General features: G+C 40.8%; 1 protein-coding gene across 5 annotated transcripts in view; it reads left to right on the forward strand.

Moving 5' to 3' along the window:
• Nucleotides 1–19,761, forward strand: part of osbpl1a (oxysterol binding protein-like 1A) — a 24,410-nt gene extending 4,649 nt beyond the window's left edge. For 3 of the 5 annotated variants that reach the window (XM_039002486.1, XM_039002484.1, XM_039002485.1), the window contains exons 2-29: nt 1,399–1,528; nt 1,765–1,850; nt 1,957–2,031; nt 2,188–2,299; nt 2,463–2,548; nt 2,710–2,854; nt 2,986–3,053; nt 3,171–3,215; nt 3,353–3,426; nt 3,623–3,686; nt 3,791–3,892; nt 7,119–7,241; nt 7,579–7,660; nt 7,965–8,071; nt 11,640–11,802; nt 12,297–12,468; nt 13,726–13,801; nt 14,431–14,565; nt 14,745–14,842; nt 14,972–15,154; nt 15,270–15,377; nt 15,496–15,585; nt 15,727–15,850; nt 16,216–16,329; nt 16,498–16,621; nt 17,726–17,816; nt 18,018–18,038; nt 18,346–19,761. In XM_039002486.1, coding sequence (XP_038858414.1) covers nt 1,405–1,528; nt 1,765–1,850; nt 1,957–2,031; nt 2,188–2,299; nt 2,463–2,548; nt 2,710–2,854; nt 2,986–3,053; nt 3,171–3,215; nt 3,353–3,426; nt 3,623–3,686; nt 3,791–3,892; nt 7,119–7,241; nt 7,579–7,660; nt 7,965–8,071; nt 11,640–11,802; nt 12,297–12,468; nt 13,726–13,801; nt 14,431–14,565; nt 14,745–14,842; nt 14,972–15,154; nt 15,270–15,377; nt 15,496–15,585; nt 15,727–15,850; nt 16,216–16,329; nt 16,498–16,621; nt 17,726–17,816; nt 18,018–18,038; nt 18,346–18,448 — 2,895 coding nt within the window. In that variant the 5' untranslated portion in view covers nt 1,399–1,404 and the 3' untranslated portion in view covers nt 18,449–19,761. Of the gene's footprint in view, nt 1–1,398; nt 1,529–1,764; nt 1,851–1,956; nt 2,032–2,187; nt 2,300–2,462; nt 2,549–2,709; nt 2,855–2,985; nt 3,054–3,170; nt 3,216–3,352; nt 3,427–3,622; nt 3,687–3,790; nt 3,893–7,118; nt 7,242–7,578; nt 7,661–7,964; nt 8,072–11,639; nt 11,803–12,296; nt 12,469–13,725; nt 13,802–14,430; nt 14,566–14,744; nt 14,843–14,971; nt 15,155–15,269; nt 15,378–15,495; nt 15,586–15,726; nt 15,851–16,215; nt 16,330–16,497; nt 16,622–17,725; nt 17,817–18,017; nt 18,039–18,345 lie in introns of those variants that run through there. The other 2 variants (XM_039002487.1, XR_005477641.1) reach the window with 2 other exon arrangements.
• Nucleotides 19,762–20,666: the final 905 nt, after the last annotated feature.

A 20,666-nucleotide genomic window follows, 5' to 3' on the forward strand; every position in this document is an offset into this window, starting at 1 on the left:
AATACTAAAGTACCTATTAGAACATCCAATAGTCAAAGGTATATGAAATACAAATGGTATAGAGAGAAATAGTCCTATAATATCTACAACCTAAAACTTCTTACCTGGGAATATTGAAGACTCATGTTAAAAGGAACCACCAGCTTTCATATGTTCTCATGTTCTGAGCAAGGAACTTAAATGTTAGCTTTCTTACATGGCACAAATTGCACTTTTACTTCTCCAACACTTTGTTTTTGCATTATTTAAACCAAATTGAACATGTTTCATTATGAGACTAAATTGATTTTATTGATGTATTATATTAAGTTAAAATAAGTGTTCATTCAGTATTGTTGTAATTGTCATTATTATATATAAATAAATCGGCCGATTAATCGGTATCGGCTTTTTTTGGTCCTCCAGTTATCGGCGTTGAAAAATCATAATTGGTCGACCTCTAATTGAAAGGTATTGAAATAAGGGCTGTCAATCATTTTGGCTCCTACCTTTTGAGGAAGAAAATATTACTTTTTAAACTAAATCTAATTCTCTGAGCAATTGTATTAGTATAAAATATTATTATTTCCCAAATGTTTTGAACATACAATATAGCTCAGTATATGAATGATTTTAATTTATACAGTCATTTTTTTCTCATGTTTATCAAGGGTGTCAATTTGACTCCACTGTATGTACACATAGGAATCATAGGCAAACCTGCTTGCATGTTCCTACTGCAACTTTCCGATTTCATTCAATAAAGAAATAATTGTATGACAGATTGTCTTTGCAACATTTCAGCAGAGTATATGAAGCAAGATTTTTATAGCCACATCCCACCCTGGTGCATCCCAGACATGTTATTTGTGGTGTACGATAAGGAAACTGTATGCTTACGATTTTTCTTGCATGTCTAGTGTGGTGACGGAAACCTTTTCTATTTGTGTTGTTTCCTTGTCCACTTAGGTAATTTCCACTTACATCTTTCATTTAGAAATGTTCCTTTTAGACCAAATAGGCCTTACAATGCATTAGGTAATCTACATGTTTCCAAATGTGGCAACTTTAATCTTGCTTTACTTCTGCAATCCAAGTGAAGAACTAGACACATTTTTGTCCATGATTAAAGCTCAAGTAATTTGTGTCTTGAGAGTAACAATGTGTGTACTGTATGTATGGTGCTGCTGTCTGATTGCTGGAAAAGCCTAGATAATGAATTTCCCTCACACTGTTGTAGAGAAGCTACATTTGACCGAAGTGGAACTGACCACCTTACATTTTTAATTTACTGTATGATCTTAATTAGTCTTAGAGTAGATCTGATTTTCAGTTGTTTGGTTGAATGTGCAATGTATATCAGTATTAGGAGTAGTAGCCTAAATCTTAGTCTTTCAGTGCTGTGATCTTCTTATTCAGTCATCTATGGAGGATCTGGATCCAGAAGACCAGTTTCTGCGTCATGCCAGAAATGGGAATCTTGCAGGCATCCAGAAGCTTCTCATGTCCAAGATTAAAGAAGAGGCCAACATCAACATCAACTGCAAAGGTAACATGAAGTAGTTGCTTGCTGCTGGTCAGTTATTTGAATGAGTGAAGCTCTTCATTAGTATACAACAGTATTGAGGAATTTGACTGAGTCTAATTTATATACGTTGTTGGTCTAGAAAAAGGGTTTAGCTAACTTTAGGCCCAGGGGCATAACCCTGCAGGATGGTTGCACTTACTGTTATCTATCTACACAGGAATGCTAGGCAGAAATTTGAGTGTCTAATCTGTCCTCAGGTAAGAGTAAGTCTAACCTGGGATGGACGCCTCTCCACCTGGCCTGTTACTTTGGACACAGAGCAGTGGTGGAGGAATTACTCAAGGTACAGTAAGAAGTGTCTATTTTTAATTAAGAGATGGATGATTGTTTTTAAAACATATATATTTTGCAGAATTAATGTGTGTACGTGTGTTGGATATTCCCTGCAGGCAGGAGCAGATGTTAATTTGCCAAATAATGTAGGAGACACACCACTGCACAAAGCTGCCTTCACCGGAAGGAAGGTACCAAATTGTACAAAACATTTTGATGTCTGTCTGTCTTTATTTGAGTTTATTTTTCATTTTATATGCATGTTTGACTTTTTGATATTGGCTGTTGAATTCCATGCATGCGTTTATTCATTCACTCAACCAGTAACTCAATTATGCAATGTTCAGGAGGTTGTCATGCTGCTGCTAAGCTATGATGCATGTGCCACTGTCATCAATGGAACAGCACAGATTCCTAAAGATGTCACTCAGAATGGGGATATCAAAAACATGCTGGGAGGTAAGTGAATGTTCATAACATATTAATAACAGTGTAATATGTCCGTAACATATTCAGAATAGTTTAAATTTATTTTATGTTGGCCAAAAAGAAGCACCTGAATCAGTGTTTGTTACAAATCTTTGAGTCAATTATAGCATGAATTCTTTCTCAATCCATTCAGCGGCGGAGAGAACAGAGGAGCGAAAACTAGAAGAAGAGCTTTTAGAGGCAGCGAGAGAGGGAGACCTTTCTACCCTGTCACAATTGGTGAGCGCTTGACTCGTGTTCAATACAAAGTTTGGGTCCACACTATCTGTTACTTTACCAATTTCGAAATAATAACTTTTCTCTCAGTATATGATAAGAAACATATCCTTCTCGGTTTTGTCTTTTTACCCAACAGGCTCTCTTTGTCACTCTTGTTTTAGCTTAACAGGAAAAAGCCTCCAGACATTAACTGCTGTGATCTCTTGGGTAACACCCCACTGCACTGCGCTGCCTACCGTGGTCAGAAGCTATGTGCCCTGAAACTGCTAAAGAAAGGTGCTAGCCCCAACATCAAGAATAAAAATGGTAAAGATGGGCTCAGTCAGTAGATGAAAGGGTACATACTTAGAAGTTTCATGTTGGTTATTTTAACATCCGTGCCAGTGTTCTGGTATAGTTTTCTGTATAATGATTCCTTTTCTTTGACTTGTGCACAGATCAGACTGTGTTTGACCTTGCAAACAACACAGAGATAAAGCAGATTCTGGAAGGCAATATTCAAAAAGTGAGTGCTAAAGTGATTTGTTTTGTAAGAAAATGATTGAAGTCTGACTTGACCGCACATTATGTTGTTGGAGAAAGCAACCATTACAAATGTTGTCTCTAAACTTGTCTCTCAAAGGGTATGACTCACCATGTCCAGATGTTTGAAGGAGCCCTTTGGAAGGTACAGTTGTTTGCAGATGATTCTACTATTTTCACTGTCATGTTGTCAACATTGAAAAGTTTATTATCACTTGATAACATTTTTATGTACATGATTTTTGACTTATAAACACAAACTTGTCCTGACCCTTCTGTCAGAGTTCCCGGTTTTTAGGCTGGCGTTCCTACTGGGTGGTCCTCCAAGATGGGGTTCTGTCCTGGTACTCTAAACAGTAGGTGCTCTCTCTCCTTCCTTAGACACAAGCTTGGTCATTTGAACCTCTTCCTGATGTTCTATGATTGGTACAATAATTTCAACAGCAGAAGTGAATCTTAAGTTCGATTCAACTGCTAAAGGACACCTTTGACCCACACTAGATTCTTACACCTATTCTTTCTTTCTCTCTCTCTCTCTGTCTGCCTCCTAAGGTTGGATGCAGCTGCTAATGTCCGAAGACAAGGCTGTAAGCCCCTGACCCAAGCCCATTGTTTGGTAGGCCTTGATTGTTTGTTCTCTCATCAGATTTAACATGGTGACAGTATTTACTGGAATATTAGGGTAGAATATGACATTGTGTTTTACCATTTATTTTTCAGATCAAAGCTAGAGACAACTGCTTTTTCACACTCAAGTGCTTCGATGACAGTGTGCATCATTTCAAAGTGTCTCCCAAGAATGACCCTGAGGCAACAAGAAAAGTAAGATGTAGTTTGTTTTACTGAAATATTTTTCTACAGTGCAATCGAAGTATTCAGACCCCTGACTTTTTCCACATTTTGTTACGTTACAGCCTTATTCTAAAATTGCTGAAATAGTTTCCCCCCTCATCAATCTACACACACTACCCCATAAAGACAAAGCAAAAACAGGTTTTTAGAATTTCTTTCAAATGTATAGCAAAAAAAGTAACTGAAATGTTACATTTACATAAGTATTAAGACCCTTTACTCAGTACTTTGTTGAAGCACCTTTAGCAGCGATTACAGCCTTGAGTCTTCTTGGGTATGGCACTACAAGCTTGGCACTCCTGTATTTGGTGTTTCTCCCATTCTTCTCTGCAGATCATCTCAAGATCTGTCAGGTTGGATGTGGAGCGTCGGTGCACAGCTATTTTCAGGTTTCCAGAAAGTCCGGGCTCTGGCTGGGCCATTCAAGGACACTGAGACTTGTCCCGAAGCCACTCCTGCGTTGTCTTGGCTGTGTACTTAGTTGTTGTCCTGTTGGAAGGTGAACCTTTGCCCCCAGACTGAGGTCCTGAGCGCTCTGGAGCAGGTTTTCATCAAGTATCTCTCTACAGTGCAATCGAAGTATTCAGACCCCTGACTTTTTCCACATTTTGTTACGTTACAGCCTTATTCTAAAATTGCTGAAATAGTTTCCCCCCTCATCAATCTACACACACTACCCCATAAAGACAAAGCAAAAACAGGTTTTTAGAATTTCTTTCAAATGTATAGCAAAAAAAGTAACTGAAATGTTACATTTACATAAGTATTAAGACCCTTTACTCAGTACTTTGTTGAAGCACCTTTAGCAGCGATTACAGCCTTGAGTCTTCTTGGGTATGGCACTACAAGCTTGGCACTCCTGTATTTGGTGTTTCTCCCATTCTTCTCTGCAGATCATCTCAAGATCTGTCAGGTTGGATGTGGAGCGTCGGTGCACAGCTATTTTCAGGTTTCCAGAAAGTCCGGGCTCTGGCTGGGCCATTCAAGGACACTGAGACTTGTCCCGAAGCCACTCCTGCGTTGTCTTGGCTGTGTACTTAGTTGTTGTCCTGTTGGAAGGTGAACCTTTGCCCCCAGACTGAGGTCCTGAGCGCTCTGGAGCAGGTTTTCATCAAGTATCTCTCTGTACTTTGCTCCGTTCATCTTTCCCTCGATCCTGACAAGACGTCCAGTCCCTGCCGCTGAAAAGCATCCCCACAGCATGATGATGCTGCCACCACCATGCTTCAAATCAAATCAAATTTTATTTGTCACATACACATGGTTAGCAGATGTTAATGCGAGTGTAGCGAAATGCTTGTGCTTCTAGTTCCGACAATGCGGTAATAACCAACAAGTAAGCTAACCTAACAATTCCACAACTACTACCTTATACACACAAGTGTAAAGGGATAAACAATATGTACATAAAGATATATGAATGAGTGATGGTACAGAACGGCATAGGCAAGATGCAGTAGATGGTATAGAGTACAGTATATACATATGAGACGAGTAATGTAGGGTATGTAAACATTATATTAAGTGGCATTGTTTAAAGTGGCTAGTGATACATTTTTACATAATTTCCATCAATTCCCGTTATTAAAGTGGCTGGAGTTGAGTCAGTATGTTGGCAGCGGCCACTAAATGTTAGTGGTGGCTGTTTAACAGTCTGATGGCCTTGAGATAGAAGCTGTTTTTCAGTCTCTCGGTCCCTGCTTTGATGCACCTGTACTGACCTCGCCTTCTGGATGATAGCGGGGTGAACAGGCAGTGGCTCGGGTGGTTGTTGTCTTTGATCTTTATGGCCTTCCTGTGACATCGGGTGGTGTAGGTGTCCTGGAGGGCAGGTAGTTTGCCCCCGGTGATGCGTTGTGCAGACCTCACTACCCTCTGGAGAGCCTTACGGTTGTGGGTGGAGCAGTTGCCGTACCAGGCGGTGATACAGCCTGACAGGATGCTCTCGATTGTGCAGCTGTAGAAGTTTGTGAGTGCTTTTGGTGACAAGCCGAATTTCTTCAGCCTCCTGAGGTCTTCACCATAGAGATGGTGCCAGGTTTCCTCCAGATGTGACGCTTGACATTCAGGCCAATATCTTGGTTTTTATCAGACCAGAAAATCTTGTTTCTCATGGTCTGAATCCTTTAGGTGCCTTTTGGCAAACTCTAAGCGGGCTGTCATGTGCCTTTTACTGAGGAGTGGCTTCCATTTGGCCACTCTACCATAAAGGCCTGATTAGTGGAGTGCTGCAGAGATGGTTGTCCTTCTGGAAGGTTCTCCCATCTCCACAGATGAACTCTGGAGCTCTGTCAGTGACCATTGGGTTCTTGGTCACCTCCCTGACCAAGGCACTTCTCCTCCGATTACTAAGTTTGGTGGGGCAGCCAGCTCTAGGAAGAGTTAGTGGTTCCAAACTTCTTCCATTTAAGAATGATGGAGGCCACTGTGTTTTTGGGGAGCTTCAATGCTGCAGAATGTTTTTGGTACCCTTTTCCAGATCTGTGGCTCGACATCATCCTGTCTCGGTGGCGATACGTACAATTCCTTCAAACCTCATGGCTTGGCTTTTGCTCTGACATGCACTGTCACCTGTGGGACCTTATATAGACAGGTGTGTGCCTTTCCAAATCATGTCCAATCAATTTGTAGAAACATCTCAAGGATGATCAATGGAAACAGGATGCACCTGATTTCAATTTCAAGTCTCATAGCAAAGGGTCTGAATACTTATGTAAATGAGGTTTAAAAAAAATATAAATGTGCAAAAAAATATCTTAACCTGTTTTCGCTTTGTCATTATGGTGTATTGTGTGTAGTAATTTAATCCATTTTAGAATAAGGCTGTGATGTAACAATGTGGAAAAAGGGAAGGGGTCTAAATGCTTTCCGAATGCACTGTATATCATCAATACTGCTTTTCATTGCTTCAGTTTTTTTCTATAGCTTTCATAAGTTAAGGAACATCCTTTTTTTTTTTTCAAACAAACATTATTTTGTGTTAGAAAAAAACAGCCTACATTTGAATAAACCTACAAACAGTCTGACATACGCGCAGACAACAAATTACGCTATTCTCATAACCTAATTTTCCCCCTGTCATAAGTCATGTGAGAGCCCAATTATTAGCCTAAGAGCAGAACATGCAGCAGCACAGTACAGTGTACTTAAGTCCATCGTGCAGCTCAGATGAGTGCATGTTTGTTCTGTCCTGCAGAGGTGGATGGATGCTATGGAGGAACACTCTGCCTACAGTACACACTACTGCTCTCAGGATCAGGGCAGCGAGGAGGATGAGGAAGAAGTCTTGAGTGTGGGAGAGCTGACGGAATCATTACAGGTAACATACCAGTCTACAACCTGTTTATCTGATGGTTGCTATTTCTCTCTTGCTGTCTCTCCTCACACCTCCATCCTCTCATGGTCAAAATGTAAATTCTGCTTCTGCTATATTTTTTTTACATGTAATGGGGAATCTTAAGATCATTAATATTCACAGTTAACGCTAGCGTACCTGTAGACTTCCTGTCATTGCGCTAATGCTAGTTAGCAGTGGCTGGTAACCTTCTCTAACTTCCTTCATACTGCATGCAGAGACATACAAATGTTGCAGTATGCCTTTAAGTATGGTTGTCATGCGTTTCCCCTCTTTCTTTCTTTCGCCTCCTCCCTGGCAGTCAGCTGAAGCTTGTCACCAGAAGCTGGAGAAGGAGGTTGGAGCATTCCTCTCCTTGGTGAAAGAAGATGGACTTGCTGAGAGTAAAGCCTTTCCTTTCATTGGAACTCCATTGCCACAGACATGTAGTACAATACCCTCATTCATAGCATAAATGTCAAATGTAATTGCACTTTTCATTGTATTTCACTTCCAATAGAAGCTCGTGCCTAAACCAATTGACCCATCTTTAGGGTAAGACTAGGATGCAACGATAGCCCTTTAAAATTTAGTCTGAATTCAGCCGACAAGACTTTAGTGGTACATTTTATGTTACCGTTACAAACACTATTTGACTGTTCTCTCAGAACACCACTAAAATGTCCTGTGGTCTTGTTTGTCCCCCAGAGCTGCCGTCCGTGATGCTGCAGAAGATGAAGGAGGTGTGTGAGCTGTCCAGTGAGACCTACTCTCATCTCAACCACTGCCTCAGCCTCTTCTCCAGACAGGATGGGGTACGTCACTTCACTTCTGTGTCAACTAACTTCGTTGCTCTGCCAATAGACTTTGTTTTTACTACCGATAATCGCTCACAAAGTCACTTGATTACAGAGGATATACTCTGAGGACAAAGATTCAGAGGTATTTCGCATACACGCAGCCTCACAAAAACGCAAAGTGTCCCATTTCCCAGTGCTATGAGAGTAGAATCTGTGGTTTACAAACATTTGATTTGCACAGAGAGAATCAAGTTGAGTTCCAGTATATAACGGAGTTGAGCTCCAGAATAGGGATGGAGAACATTGGGGCTATTAATGAGGCACAATTTGATATGTGTCCACATGCATTTACATCATACTGTACATTATATCTGATGTTTTGACTCGCTAAACATGCAGGAGAGATAAAGTAGAGAATAGATAGATGTTGTTTTTTTCTGTGTTACACCTAAGTCTTGGCTGGTTATGTACAGTAAATGTTTATGTGCAATTGAATTGGCATTTTAATAAGAGCTTATCTGCATTATTTTACTATTCTCATCCTAACCTATGATTGTGTGGCAAAGGTGAAATGAGCATCCGGGTGTAGGCCTAATAAATGTGATCTGGCAGGCAAATGGATTGCTACTGCTATGATGGATTATTAATCTAGATTATCAACCAAACTGTGTAGGATGTCACAGTTGTCAGGGGCCAACCATTGTTACCACTTTACAGAGTGTCCCATGGCTTCCCAGACTGTTACTGTGGTGCTAATGTCTATTTCAGCTCAGGATGTGTTGTATTATAGGTCTCAACAATCACATAATTATAAGTGACTGTGCAATGCATTGGAACTATAATAATTATTTAGAGTTGAATCATTTTGAGTTGAACTTGTAATATTTGAGCTGTCAAAGAGAGCAATCTCTCCGGCTTCTATCACAGGGTCATGTGGTGAATGTGTTCTGTTGGGTTGTAATTTGAAATACTTGCTACACTAGAATTGAAGGGTTAAATGTAGGAGGAATGTATATGGTGGGTTCAATTAAGGGTGGATATGAGCCATGGGCTACTAAGTAAGGGGAAAGGCAATCGCATGGTTACGGTCACTGATAAGGGTGGATTAGTGAGGAATGGGGCCGAGGTCAGGTCACATGAAGGGAGAAGGAACAGTTTATTACCCATGTCACTTAATTTCCTGCCTAGCAACACAGATGTAATGTTTATTGAAAAGGAGGAGACTCCGCCTAAAGGGGATATATATATATATACACTGCTCAAAAAAATAAAGGGAACACTTAAACAACACAATGTAACTCCAAGTCAATCACACTTCTGTGAAATCAAACTGTCCACTTAGGAAGCAACACTGATTGACAATAAATTCCACATGCTGTTGTGCAAATGGAATAGACAAAAGGTGGAAATTATAGGCAATTAGCAAGACACCCCCAAAAAAGGAGTGATTCTGCAGGTGGTGACCACAGACCACTTCTCAGTTCCTATGCTTCCTGGCTGATGTTTTGGTCACTTTTGAATGCTGGCGGTGCTCTCACTCTAGTGGTAGCATGAGACAGGCCATCACATCATTTGAGACTAATAAAAATAAACAAATTCACATTAATACTCATAGTAATAATAGGCATAGTAATGAACTAAAAGTTTTTGTTCTGAAGATGCAGAATAATTTACATAGCACAATTAAATAGTATCCAAACATAGCGTAATGGCAGTGTAGTACAATACAAGGAATCCATGTGCAGTAGAGACAACAGCAGTGTGGGTGTAGAGATCTTGAGTCATCTTGTGACAAGAACAGAATAGACACTTTATCGTCCACTGGTTAGAACAGAAATGTGTCTTCTGCTTTTCCCAACACCCTGCAGTGCAGCACCCCTAGGTGGTGAGCAATTGTGTGTGTGTGTGGTGGGGGGGTGTTTAAGTGCCTTTCTCAAGGACACAATGGCAGGAGATGGTACAAGGAATCCTTCCAGCTGCCAGTTCAATTCCATACCCATTTTTTTTTTTGTCATCCTGGGCTTGAACCATTGTAGTCATGGCACCACACGTATTCATTGCTCCTGTAGTAGTCAGTGTTTCCTGGTCCTAGGGGCCCAAAGGGGTGCACATTTTTGTTTTTGCCTTACCACTACATATCTGTTTCAAATCATCAACGTTAGATATGTTAATCATTTGAATGGGCTGTGTAGTGTGAAGCCAAAAATAAGAAGGCGCACCCCTTTGGGTCCCCAGGACCAGGATTGAGAAACAGAGGTTGGTGAGGTAGACCAGCAGCTGGAAAGTTGCTGGTTTAAGCCCCAGCCCCGGCAACACAAACATGGGAATGGAACTGAACTGTAGTAGTAGAGACATTAGGCTTATGATTATGGGCTAGCATTTCAATATATCTAGCTGGCTACCGTGTCTAACGTTAAGCCTAATACTATAAAATAATGTAGCCAAGTCCTCTATGATACTTAGTTAGTTAACCCAGTAATGGACCTTGCGCTAACTTGACAAGCCACCCCGTCAGCTTTGGGGGTAAAAAGCTATAGCTATATCAGTTGTTTGCACAGAGCGCAGCTATGGTAGCTTAACAACAATAAATGGATGTAGCTATTGTGTCTCACAGAATTAGCTATTCAAATGTTAGCTAGTCAAGAGTTAGCTACTGGCTAACTAGATAGAGATGTTACAGCAACCCACAATCACATTTATTTTCCTGTTGCACAGTTATTTTTGGGTGGCATAGACGGCTTTTAACAGAATAGACAGCTTTAGCTTGGCCTTCAGACACCGATAGCTAGCATATTAGCTAATCAAATAACACGGTCACGTTACCTGAAGTGAAATGTAGCCAGACCTTCATAGCAGTGATCCACGCACGTTGTCCTGTTTTAACAAACCTCAACAACACCCCACTTGACCCTTATACCTCAGTGTTCGCTACCTTTTTAGTAGCGAAAGCTATCTAGCTAAAACTTTCACAGGTCAGAGTGCGAATTACACATTTGGGACACAGAAAAGGGGAGAGGGGAAGGAGAGCTAGCTACAACATGTTGACGGCTCTCACTACAATCAAAACTAAACAAACTTGTGCCACGCAACAGGAAGTGGTCGGTGGCCAGGATTCAACAATCAACAGTTCTAGAAAAGTATATTTTTATGTATTGTATTTTCACAGAAGATCAAGTAACTAGTATGTATAATTGGCCATTTCCTTGCCTATTGTGGTCATCTGATCTCCTCTGTTCCAAGAGGATCATGTTCTCTGGACAGCCATTTGAGATGGCAAGTTTCAGGCACCTGTCCTCCACTACAGCCAAACAGGTCTTGTTCCTCTCAGCACTGCTTCACTCTGGCCCTGTGATGTCTGTCTGCTGATCTGAGCACAGTAATAAGAGTGATCAGTTAGTATGCTAATCTTGTTGTCTACATACCTACACAATTTAGGTCCTCTCATCCGTACAGAGATCTCTGCTGATATCTATACTCTATTCACTGTATACTATAACTTGCTTTTCAGTGTTGATATTTGTAGGCCATGAAGTGCCATCAAACATATACTGTATGATTATTAATTATTGTGTGTGTGGTTTAGGTGCGCAGTCTGAAATTGGAGCAGGAGGTGGAGAAGAATAAGATCCTGTCTGAAGCGTTACAGACTCTGGCTACAGAGCACCACGAACTTGAGCAGTCCGTTGTCACAGGCTCCTCTCCACAGGGCGCGCTCAGTGAGGATGACTTCCACGACGCTGTGTCTGGTGAGTATGGCTTGTTTTTATTTACGATCGGATTGATTTAGTGAGAGAACTTGTCTCACCTGTTTGACACGGATTATTTTCTTGATGCCTTTAGCTGTTCATGTATTTTATGATCTTTGTGTTTACATGTTGTGCTAAGATGACTTGCTTGTTTGAATGTAGTGTGTGCACCAATTTAGTTGCAGTTGAGCAATGCCTACATTCCTACAATATAGTATTCAACTTTGAAAATGCTTATAACAGTCCTTTACAAGATGGCCTTTGATGAAATTTAGGATTTTTGTAATGATCGATTGACCGATGCCTTCATCTGTTGGTTCAGGGCACTTTAAATGCAACTCTATCCAGAGATCAGGTTTGTCCCCTCAGGGCTTTAGGGAGGCTCAGGGAAAAGTGTCAGTTGCCGATAGCGACATGCAGTCATTCATAGCACTTTCCCTCATATTTCTAGTCCCTGTCTTTACAACATGCCTGCTTATACCTTTCCCTCTCAGACTCGGAATCGGAGCACTCTCTGAGCGGCTTTGAGACGGTGGCCAGCCATTCGTTCGACGAGGAAGGCTCTGTCCTGTTCAGCAGCGAGCACAGCAGCCCCACCAACATGTCTCGAGAGGATCACCATCAGAATGAGGATGAGTCCCAACCCAATGTGATCGTGAGGCACAGGTGAGCTGAGCCCCCCTGACACACCCCTCCTACCCACCCAGCTTCTATCCCATCCACCCTACATCCAAGCACACACAGACAAACGTCCTGTTTACATTACACAGCTGTTTTTACTAGAAGGTAGAAGCTTCCGATTTTGGATTAAACATGGAAAGAAAAGTCACTTTGCCTCTTTGCACAATACCTTAACTTTTAAAGTCATATTTTTATTGTTTGTTAATGAACATTTTGTCCCTGACTTTCCATTTGAGAGAAACCCTTTCTGTAAAAAATGAATTAGTGGTTTTTAAAACTAACTCAATTCAGAGGTGGAGTTTCTTCCAGCTCCTGAAGCTAAGTCTTGTTCTTTACCTTACTGCTTGTTTACTTGTGTTCCTAGACTGCCAGGATCATACCTATGGGTTATTTTTAGGGTTTTCCCTGTTCCTGCCAAGTCAGTCAGAGTGAATAATTTAGCGAGCCGTCCAGGCAGGAGAAAGGCTCTCATTGAGAAGGCCGAGCAACCTGTAGGACCAGTTAAACATTGAGGTCACAATGTAATGCAGTAATCGGAACTCGGTAGGATCCTATGTTCACTGGTCCATTCAGTCTGGAGGCTGATCAGGGTGTAGGAGTGGAGGGCAGATTCTTGGGATGGCCATTAATTTGATTGCTTTTTCCACTCGGTCTCATTCAGTGTCTTAAAGAAAGAAACATGAAAAAACAACAACCTGTGGTGGTTGAAATAGCCAAACTCAACCAGACTGGCAGTTAGGAAGTGAATTAAATAGCATATTCACTAAATGGGATGTGTGAACTAGAGTATCCACATGTTTTTATCTTCTTCCGCTGTCTTTGTGTGAGCAAGAATTTATGTTGAATGTGGGTGTTCATATGAATGTACATGTGTTGGTCAAATTACTCTAACCATAAATAGAGTAGCAGTGAAGGCCTCAAGGAGCAGATATTTCCATGGCTGGCTACTGGACACCTTGTATAGGGGTGTTGATTGTAGACCTGGGCCTTAGTCCAATAGTCCGCTCTGCACGTGCCTGAAACAAAACTGAAGGCTTTTGTTGCACTCAGCAGACTATATTGTCCTGAATAAGATATGACTCCTGCATTAGTGAAATAGCATCTGTTACACGTCTAATCCAATGAAACGCAGATCACTGTACCATAAGGGTAGAGTCAAAGTCAACAGAGCGCACAGTGGTACTTGTGTCATTTGTACATTTACCTTTTATGTGTGTGTGTGTATGATGTCCCTCACTCCAGAACAAGTTTACCAGCACCCATGTTCTCCAGAAATGACTTTAGCATCTGGAGTATCCTGAGGAAATGCATTGGCATGGTGAGCTACCAACTAGCATTCTGCTTTATTGTGGCCATAATAGTCCCTGTATTAAGCTCAGTCAATCCTATACTGATGTTTTGTTCAGTAAGTAACGTACATCTATACAACAATGTGTCTTTTCTTGGGCTACCGCTTAGAGCATGTACAGGCTCTAGCATGTCATGATCCTGATGTGGAATGTGGTTCAGTAGCCGAGGAGGGTAATATGTGTGATATATATATACATACATACATACATACATACATACAGAAACCTAGTATGAAAACTAATCCTGTTCAATGTTTAGCTATGGCCCAGTACTGTAACGGATTAAATGTCAGTGCTTCAGGTTTTTTGGGTTCTGTATGGACTAATTGATGCTCTGAGTAGGATGTATGTGTGCATTTTAAAACGGTATACACTAGTATTTACATTTACACCATTACATTTCATTGTTTCACTATAGCTTGTTATGCTATGATGAGCCTATGGGATGTTTGAATTATGCGACCTTTCCATGGTGCATTGCATAACTGCTTATTCCTCATTCCAAGAGAATTTCTTATTTAATGGTTTGAAGATGGGAATCACGTAGTACAACTACTTGTGCTCTCGTTTTCTCTTTCTTTCTCTTGTTCTCTCTCAGGAGCTGTCTAAGATTACCATGCCAGTGATTTTTAATGAGCCCCTGAGCTTCCTGCAGCGTCTGACAGAGTACATGGAGCACACGTACCTCATCCACCAGGCCAACGCCTCCTCTGACTCCATAGAGAGGATGAAGGTACACACAAGAGAAATGATCTGGAACACGGGTTTGATTATTGATTTATTTTTTCAACTTTTTGGTACACATTGAGAGCGACAAGCATAGAAAGGTATTGTATAACACACATACTGCATGTAGGGGAAAAAAGAGTAATGAAAAGTCTCTACATCAAGTAATCTGTTTTGCATTGACAGTGTGTGGCAGCGTTTGCTGTTTCTGCTGTGGCTTCCCAGTGGGAGAGAACTGGAAAACCCTTCAACCCGCTACTGGGAGAGACCTACGAACTGGTCAGGTAAGAGTGAGGGAGGAGTACATCTCTAGGACTGGTGATTTATTTGGAGGATGAGAAGTGTTGAGCCAGCTATTTTACAGCATTGGTTACTACTCTTACCCTCCCAATCCCCACCCTTTTCTCTGGCAGAGAAGACCTGGGGTTCAGGTTGATCTCAGAGCAGGTGAGCCACCACCCACCAGTCAGTGCGTTCCACGCCGAAGGTCTGAAGAAAGACTTTGTGTTCCACGGCTCCATCTACCCCAAACTCAAGTTCTGGGGCAAGAGCGTGGAGGCTGAACCCAAAGGCATCATCACACTGGAGCTGCCCAGGTAAGCATGCTCATTCATGCACTAACAATAGTTGTGATGTTTTCTCATGTTGTCTGTGTGAAGCCAAAATGTATTGTTCAAAGACATGTTGTTTTAGAGTTATTTGTACTTCCAGGTATAATGAGGCCTACACATGGACAAACCCAACATGTTGCGTCCACAACATCATTGTGGGGCAACTGTGGATTGAGCAGTATGGCAACTTGGAAGTGCTCAACCACAAGTAAGGGAAACACTCTCACATGTTTAGACTAAGATAGGAAGTGCAATGTGTGAATGAGGAAGTATGACAAAAATGAAAGGGGAAATTATTAAATGGTGTTTTTGCTTTTTTTTCACAGAACTGGAGAAAGATGCTGTCTGAATTTCAAACCCTGTGGCCTTTTTGGCAAGGAATTGCACAAAGTTGAAGGCTACATTCTGGACAAAAGGTATGATTTTAATGTTGTGGCGGCTTTGATTTAGCCAGCCTATCAAAGTACCTCACGTTTTTCATATTTCTCCAGCATGTTGCCATATTGTCAGTGATGTCTGCAGTATTTGAACCGACAGTATTTGTGTTTTTGGCAAAGCAAAAAGAAGGTATGTTCTCTCTATGGAAAGTGGACAGAGTGTATGTACATAGTGGATTCTGCTGCATTGGAGGCACATAAGAGAAGTGGGAAGAGGGCAGAGGAAAAGAAAAGCTGTAAACAGGTGTGTATGTAAACAAGTGTGTGTATGTAAACGGGTGTGTATACCCCATAAACTCATGTAATCCCCATTACATGGCGAACAAATACTTTTGAGTTCTCCATTCCTGAGGGTTTTTGTTAATCCCAAGAATGTAATGTGCTGGGGTGTCAAGTTAAACATGTTGAAAGTGTAAAATTTTAAAATGTACTGTGTTATGACAACTCTTACAGTTGTAAGTAGAAGAGCTTCAGTGGAGTGTTCCTGCATTAGATTTTGGATGTATTTTATGAAATTATATATGCAGGGCTCCCTCTTCAAAGAGACCCTGGTCCCAATGGTGACTCCCTGATTTAAATAAAGATAAATGCATTTGTGCTGTTGTTCAGGGCTCTGGTGAGGAGGTGGAGGAGATCCCCCTACCAGAGGCTGACACCGTAGAGGTGATCCCAGGCAGCCAGCTCCTGTGGAGGATAGCCCCAAGACCAGAAAACTCTATAGAGGTTAGACACATAAGAAAACACTCCTGTTTAGATGGATGGTGTATTCAAGCATACAAAGATGCAGAGGCTTAGAAACCTCAAGATCATAAAGCATAATTTTACAGTCTTCATGGCTTTGTATTGAAATATTCAGTCCTGGAAAAACAAAATGTTTGTGTATATTTGTAGATGTACAGCTTCACGTCGTTTGCCATGCAACTGAATGAGCTGGATAAGGATATGGAGGGGCTCATCCCAAAGACAGACTGCAGGCTGAGGCCAGACATACGAGCCATGGAGAACGGAGATATTGGTAAGAATCAGGATACGTGCTTGTGTATCATCTGCAAACACTTGGTTTCAAATCAAAGTTTATTGGTCGTGTACACAGATTTACAGATGTTATCGCAGCGATAGTAAAATGCTTATGTCTCTGGTTCCAACAGTGCAGCTCTATATCTAGCAGTACAAAAACAATACAAAAATAAACATTTTTAAAAATGTACAAGAAATTAAGACATCAGAACGATCAATAGCAGAGTCTGGATATATATGTATAAAAATGGTGTGTCATTTTTATTTTGTATTATTTGATTGAACCTTTTATTTAACTAGGCAAGTCAATTAAGAACAAATTGTTATTTATAATGACGGCCTAACAAACCGGTTAAAATGCCTCCTGCTGGGGATGGGGGCTGGGATTAAAAATATAGGACAAAACAAACATCATGACAAGAGACACCACAACACTACATAAAGAGAGACCTAAGACCATAACATGGCAGCAACACAACAACAACACAGTAGCAACACAACAACAACACAGTAGCAACACAACAACAACACAGTAGCAACACAACAACAACACAGTAGCAACACAACAACAACACAGTAGCAACACAACATGGCAGCAGCACAGACATGGTACAAACAGTGTTAGGCATCGACAACAGCGCAAAAAAGTAGACGCAACAATACATATACTGTGTATAGATCATATGAAAAGGAAAGGTTGTACAGCAGTAGTTATATACGATGAGCCATGCCTAGAATACAGTATATACATATAAAGTGGGTAAAACAGTATGTAAACATTATTAAAGTGACCAGTGTTCAATGACACTATGTACATAGGGCAGCAGTCTCTAAGGATCAGGGCAGGATACCGGGCGGAGGCCAGCTAGTGATGACTGTTTAACAGTCTGATGGTCTGGAGATGGAAGCTGTCCCAGCTTTAATGCACCTGTACTGTCTCTGCCTTCTAGATGGTAGAGGGGTGAACAGGCTGTGGCTCGGGTGGCTGAGGTCCTTGATGATCTTCTTGGCCTTCCTGTGACACCTGGTGCTGTAGATTTAGCACTGAGTGCACAGTTAATCTAAGGTAGATCAGTGAAAACCCCTTGTGTTCTCCTTGTAGATCTTGCAAGTGAGGAGAAGAAGAGGCTAGAAGAGAAACAGAGAGCTGCACGCAAAACCCGTTCCAAATCTGATGACGAGTGGAAAACAAAGTAAGACTGAGAGAAATACATGTTTTGACAATTTCATTTGTTATATTCTCAATGTACACCAATATTTTTTTTTATAGGGTATCCCTTCATTTAATCAATTTCTCCTTTGGTATCTGGTTTACTGCTTTATACTAATGCAAAGTCCTACTTTTCTCTTCCATTGTCATGTTCTCTGTATTGCACCTTTGCTTTGATGTGAAGAAACCCTGCCCTTGGCCCCAGGTTTGAGTTGCTTGCTCTTCTATGGTGTGCCTTACATGTGCTCTGCACTGTCAAACTGTTGTGTGGTAGCGTCATCTACTGGTGCTAATACATACTGTGCATGCATCAGTTCTGATCTCAAATTGGAAATAATTGCATACACACCCACTGACTATTTATTACACATAACCAATGCATGATTATCTTTTTAGACATACTGTTTTTTTCACTTATGTAATGTAGATACTAACTCTGATTCATAAAATTACATGATGAAATCCTGACCCCCTACACACCCATGCTCACTGTATCCCTTCTGTATCTCCAGGTGGTTTCATCAGGGTCAGAATCCCCACAACGGCTACCAGGACTGGTTGTTCTCCACTGGCTACTGGGACCGCAACTATTCCCTATTACCTGATATTTATTAATGGACATTCCTTGAATAGTGAGATTTATTCTTATCCACGTCAACTTCCTTATCTATTATGTGATTCCATTCAACTAATTCATTTTTTTAGACCAGTTAATTACATCCAATATGCAAATAGGATATTAATACAATAAAGCCTTAATTTATTACAATTAAAATACTGTGTATGAAAATAACAATAATTGATGATTTTGTAATACAAAATGTTCAGCTGTTAAACATGCTTAAAAATGTAGCATTCGGTCACATTTCATGCAGCCATTTTAGATAATTTACTTTTTAGCATGTGTATTCACTCCATTGTAGCTTGGTTGACAGGGGTTCATGATTTGAGTCGCTGTTCTGTTTTAACTGCATGATGCAGTGTTTTGATTGTGTATGGTGTGATCTATCATACAGTATTCTATTTGCACAATCCTACAACCTTGGCCCTTTAGGAACATACAGAATCCACACACTAAATCTGTTGCTCTTAATGTCATGTACAGCTGTGTTGTGTTAACAACCTCATGAAATGTTTCTGTTACAAAAAAGAACTGCACTCACATAATGTACATATTCTCAGTGGTTGGGATTTTTTAGTTAGTTTATAACACTTTCTTTACTTATATTTTAGTATTATCCCACAGCTCAACTGTTGCTGATCCTCATTCCCATTACTTTTTAGTCCATCAATGCTCACATTCATTTGTGAGGTCACTGATTTGACGGATGCATAACACAGTGGCTTGTTATTATTTTGGTCTATTGCTCCATTAATTGTAGGAAGAGAAAAATACTGGTACAATGCTTACTATTGAACGTTACAACACTGCTTAGATAATTATGATCAACACTACAAGATCTGCTCATGACAATCATTGCGGGAGAAAATTAACTCGAGGGCACACATCTCTAAAGGTTATGGTAGTTACATGTTTTATGCACAATTCCCTTCCATTACATTTTTCAGAGCAGTAAGCTATGCAACTATCTAAACAGAGGATTATCCCTGTCTATTCTCTAACAGCTGTCCTTTTACATTCCTCTTTTCAACTGTGAAGAGATCCTATAGGACATGGGTCATAATAGAGAATAATCTAAGTTATGGACTGTTATGTCATTTAACAATAGGGCTAGTGTAATATGGTTATGAGACTTTGTATCATGGTTATAAGGGGGTAAACTTGGTAACAGGGTATCTGGTACTTTGATGTTATCTGAGAAAATGTATGCAGAGGTAGTACAATCTAATTATTAACATGACCCTTTAACTTTGTTAATGAGTATAATAAAATATAACTAACTTCTAAATGTAAACAAGTTTGTTCATTTTGTCAATGAAATGCCTCACTTTTGGCATGGCTCTGGTGGTTCTTGAAGTCAATCTATGTTCCACAGAGAACATTGAGAGAAGTGCTCTGTCGAAGGCCCCATAGGATTTGTGCGTCTGCTTCTTCTAACGAACAGTAAGTAGTGTGAGTCCTCACCATTATGCACAGGTATGGCACGAGGCAGGGTGCTCTGCAGCGCAATGACACAGGTTTATTTGAGTTTGACAAACAGGCGAGTAGTCGTATGCGCACTGATGGTGGGTCGGTAATCCATGGTGGTTACCGTAGTCCTGAAGAAGGCACAGTGATGCCAAAACTTTGGTGATTTACCCAATAAATTACTTGGGAGGTTATATATAGTGTGCCACTCTTTATTATTTTGGTAACCGTAGTCTTGACATAGGATACTGGCAGGTGCACGCTTGATGATTGCTTCGCTGAGCGCAACAGAATGGCGCACGATATTGTATTGGATCAAATACTTTTCCATGATTCTTGCCATTGCTGATAAGTTTCACCTCTCCATGCTGCTTCGTCGTGGCTGTAGTCATGGTTTGTTTCTGGTGACACTTCTTAATCTCTTTGGCGCTGAGTATCTTGATAGCCTTACAGACAAAAACTAAGATGAAAAATCCCTAACCCGCTCGGATTTCTGTTTCTTATTAAAGATGTTTAATTGATGCTTCATGGCAATAAGTAAGTTACTACCTCCAAATATCTTGATCAGGATGCGCAAGTGCTGCAGCGTTGAGTGAGCTTATTTTATCTTTGCGCCATGAAGGTCTCGGGTCTGCGCTCCTAGTGGAGGATTGCCCTGGCACTTGCGCACATGCATCGATCGGAACTCTTCTTCGTTTAGTGGTCAGTATATAATGTGTTTTGACCTAACGGAGTGGGCCTTGC

The sequence above is a fragment of the Salvelinus namaycush genome, chromosome 10 (assembly GCF_016432855.1).
Source record: "Salvelinus namaycush isolate Seneca chromosome 10, SaNama_1.0, whole genome shotgun sequence".
Lineage (NCBI taxonomy): Eukaryota > Metazoa > Chordata > Actinopteri > Salmoniformes > Salmonidae > Salvelinus > Salvelinus namaycush.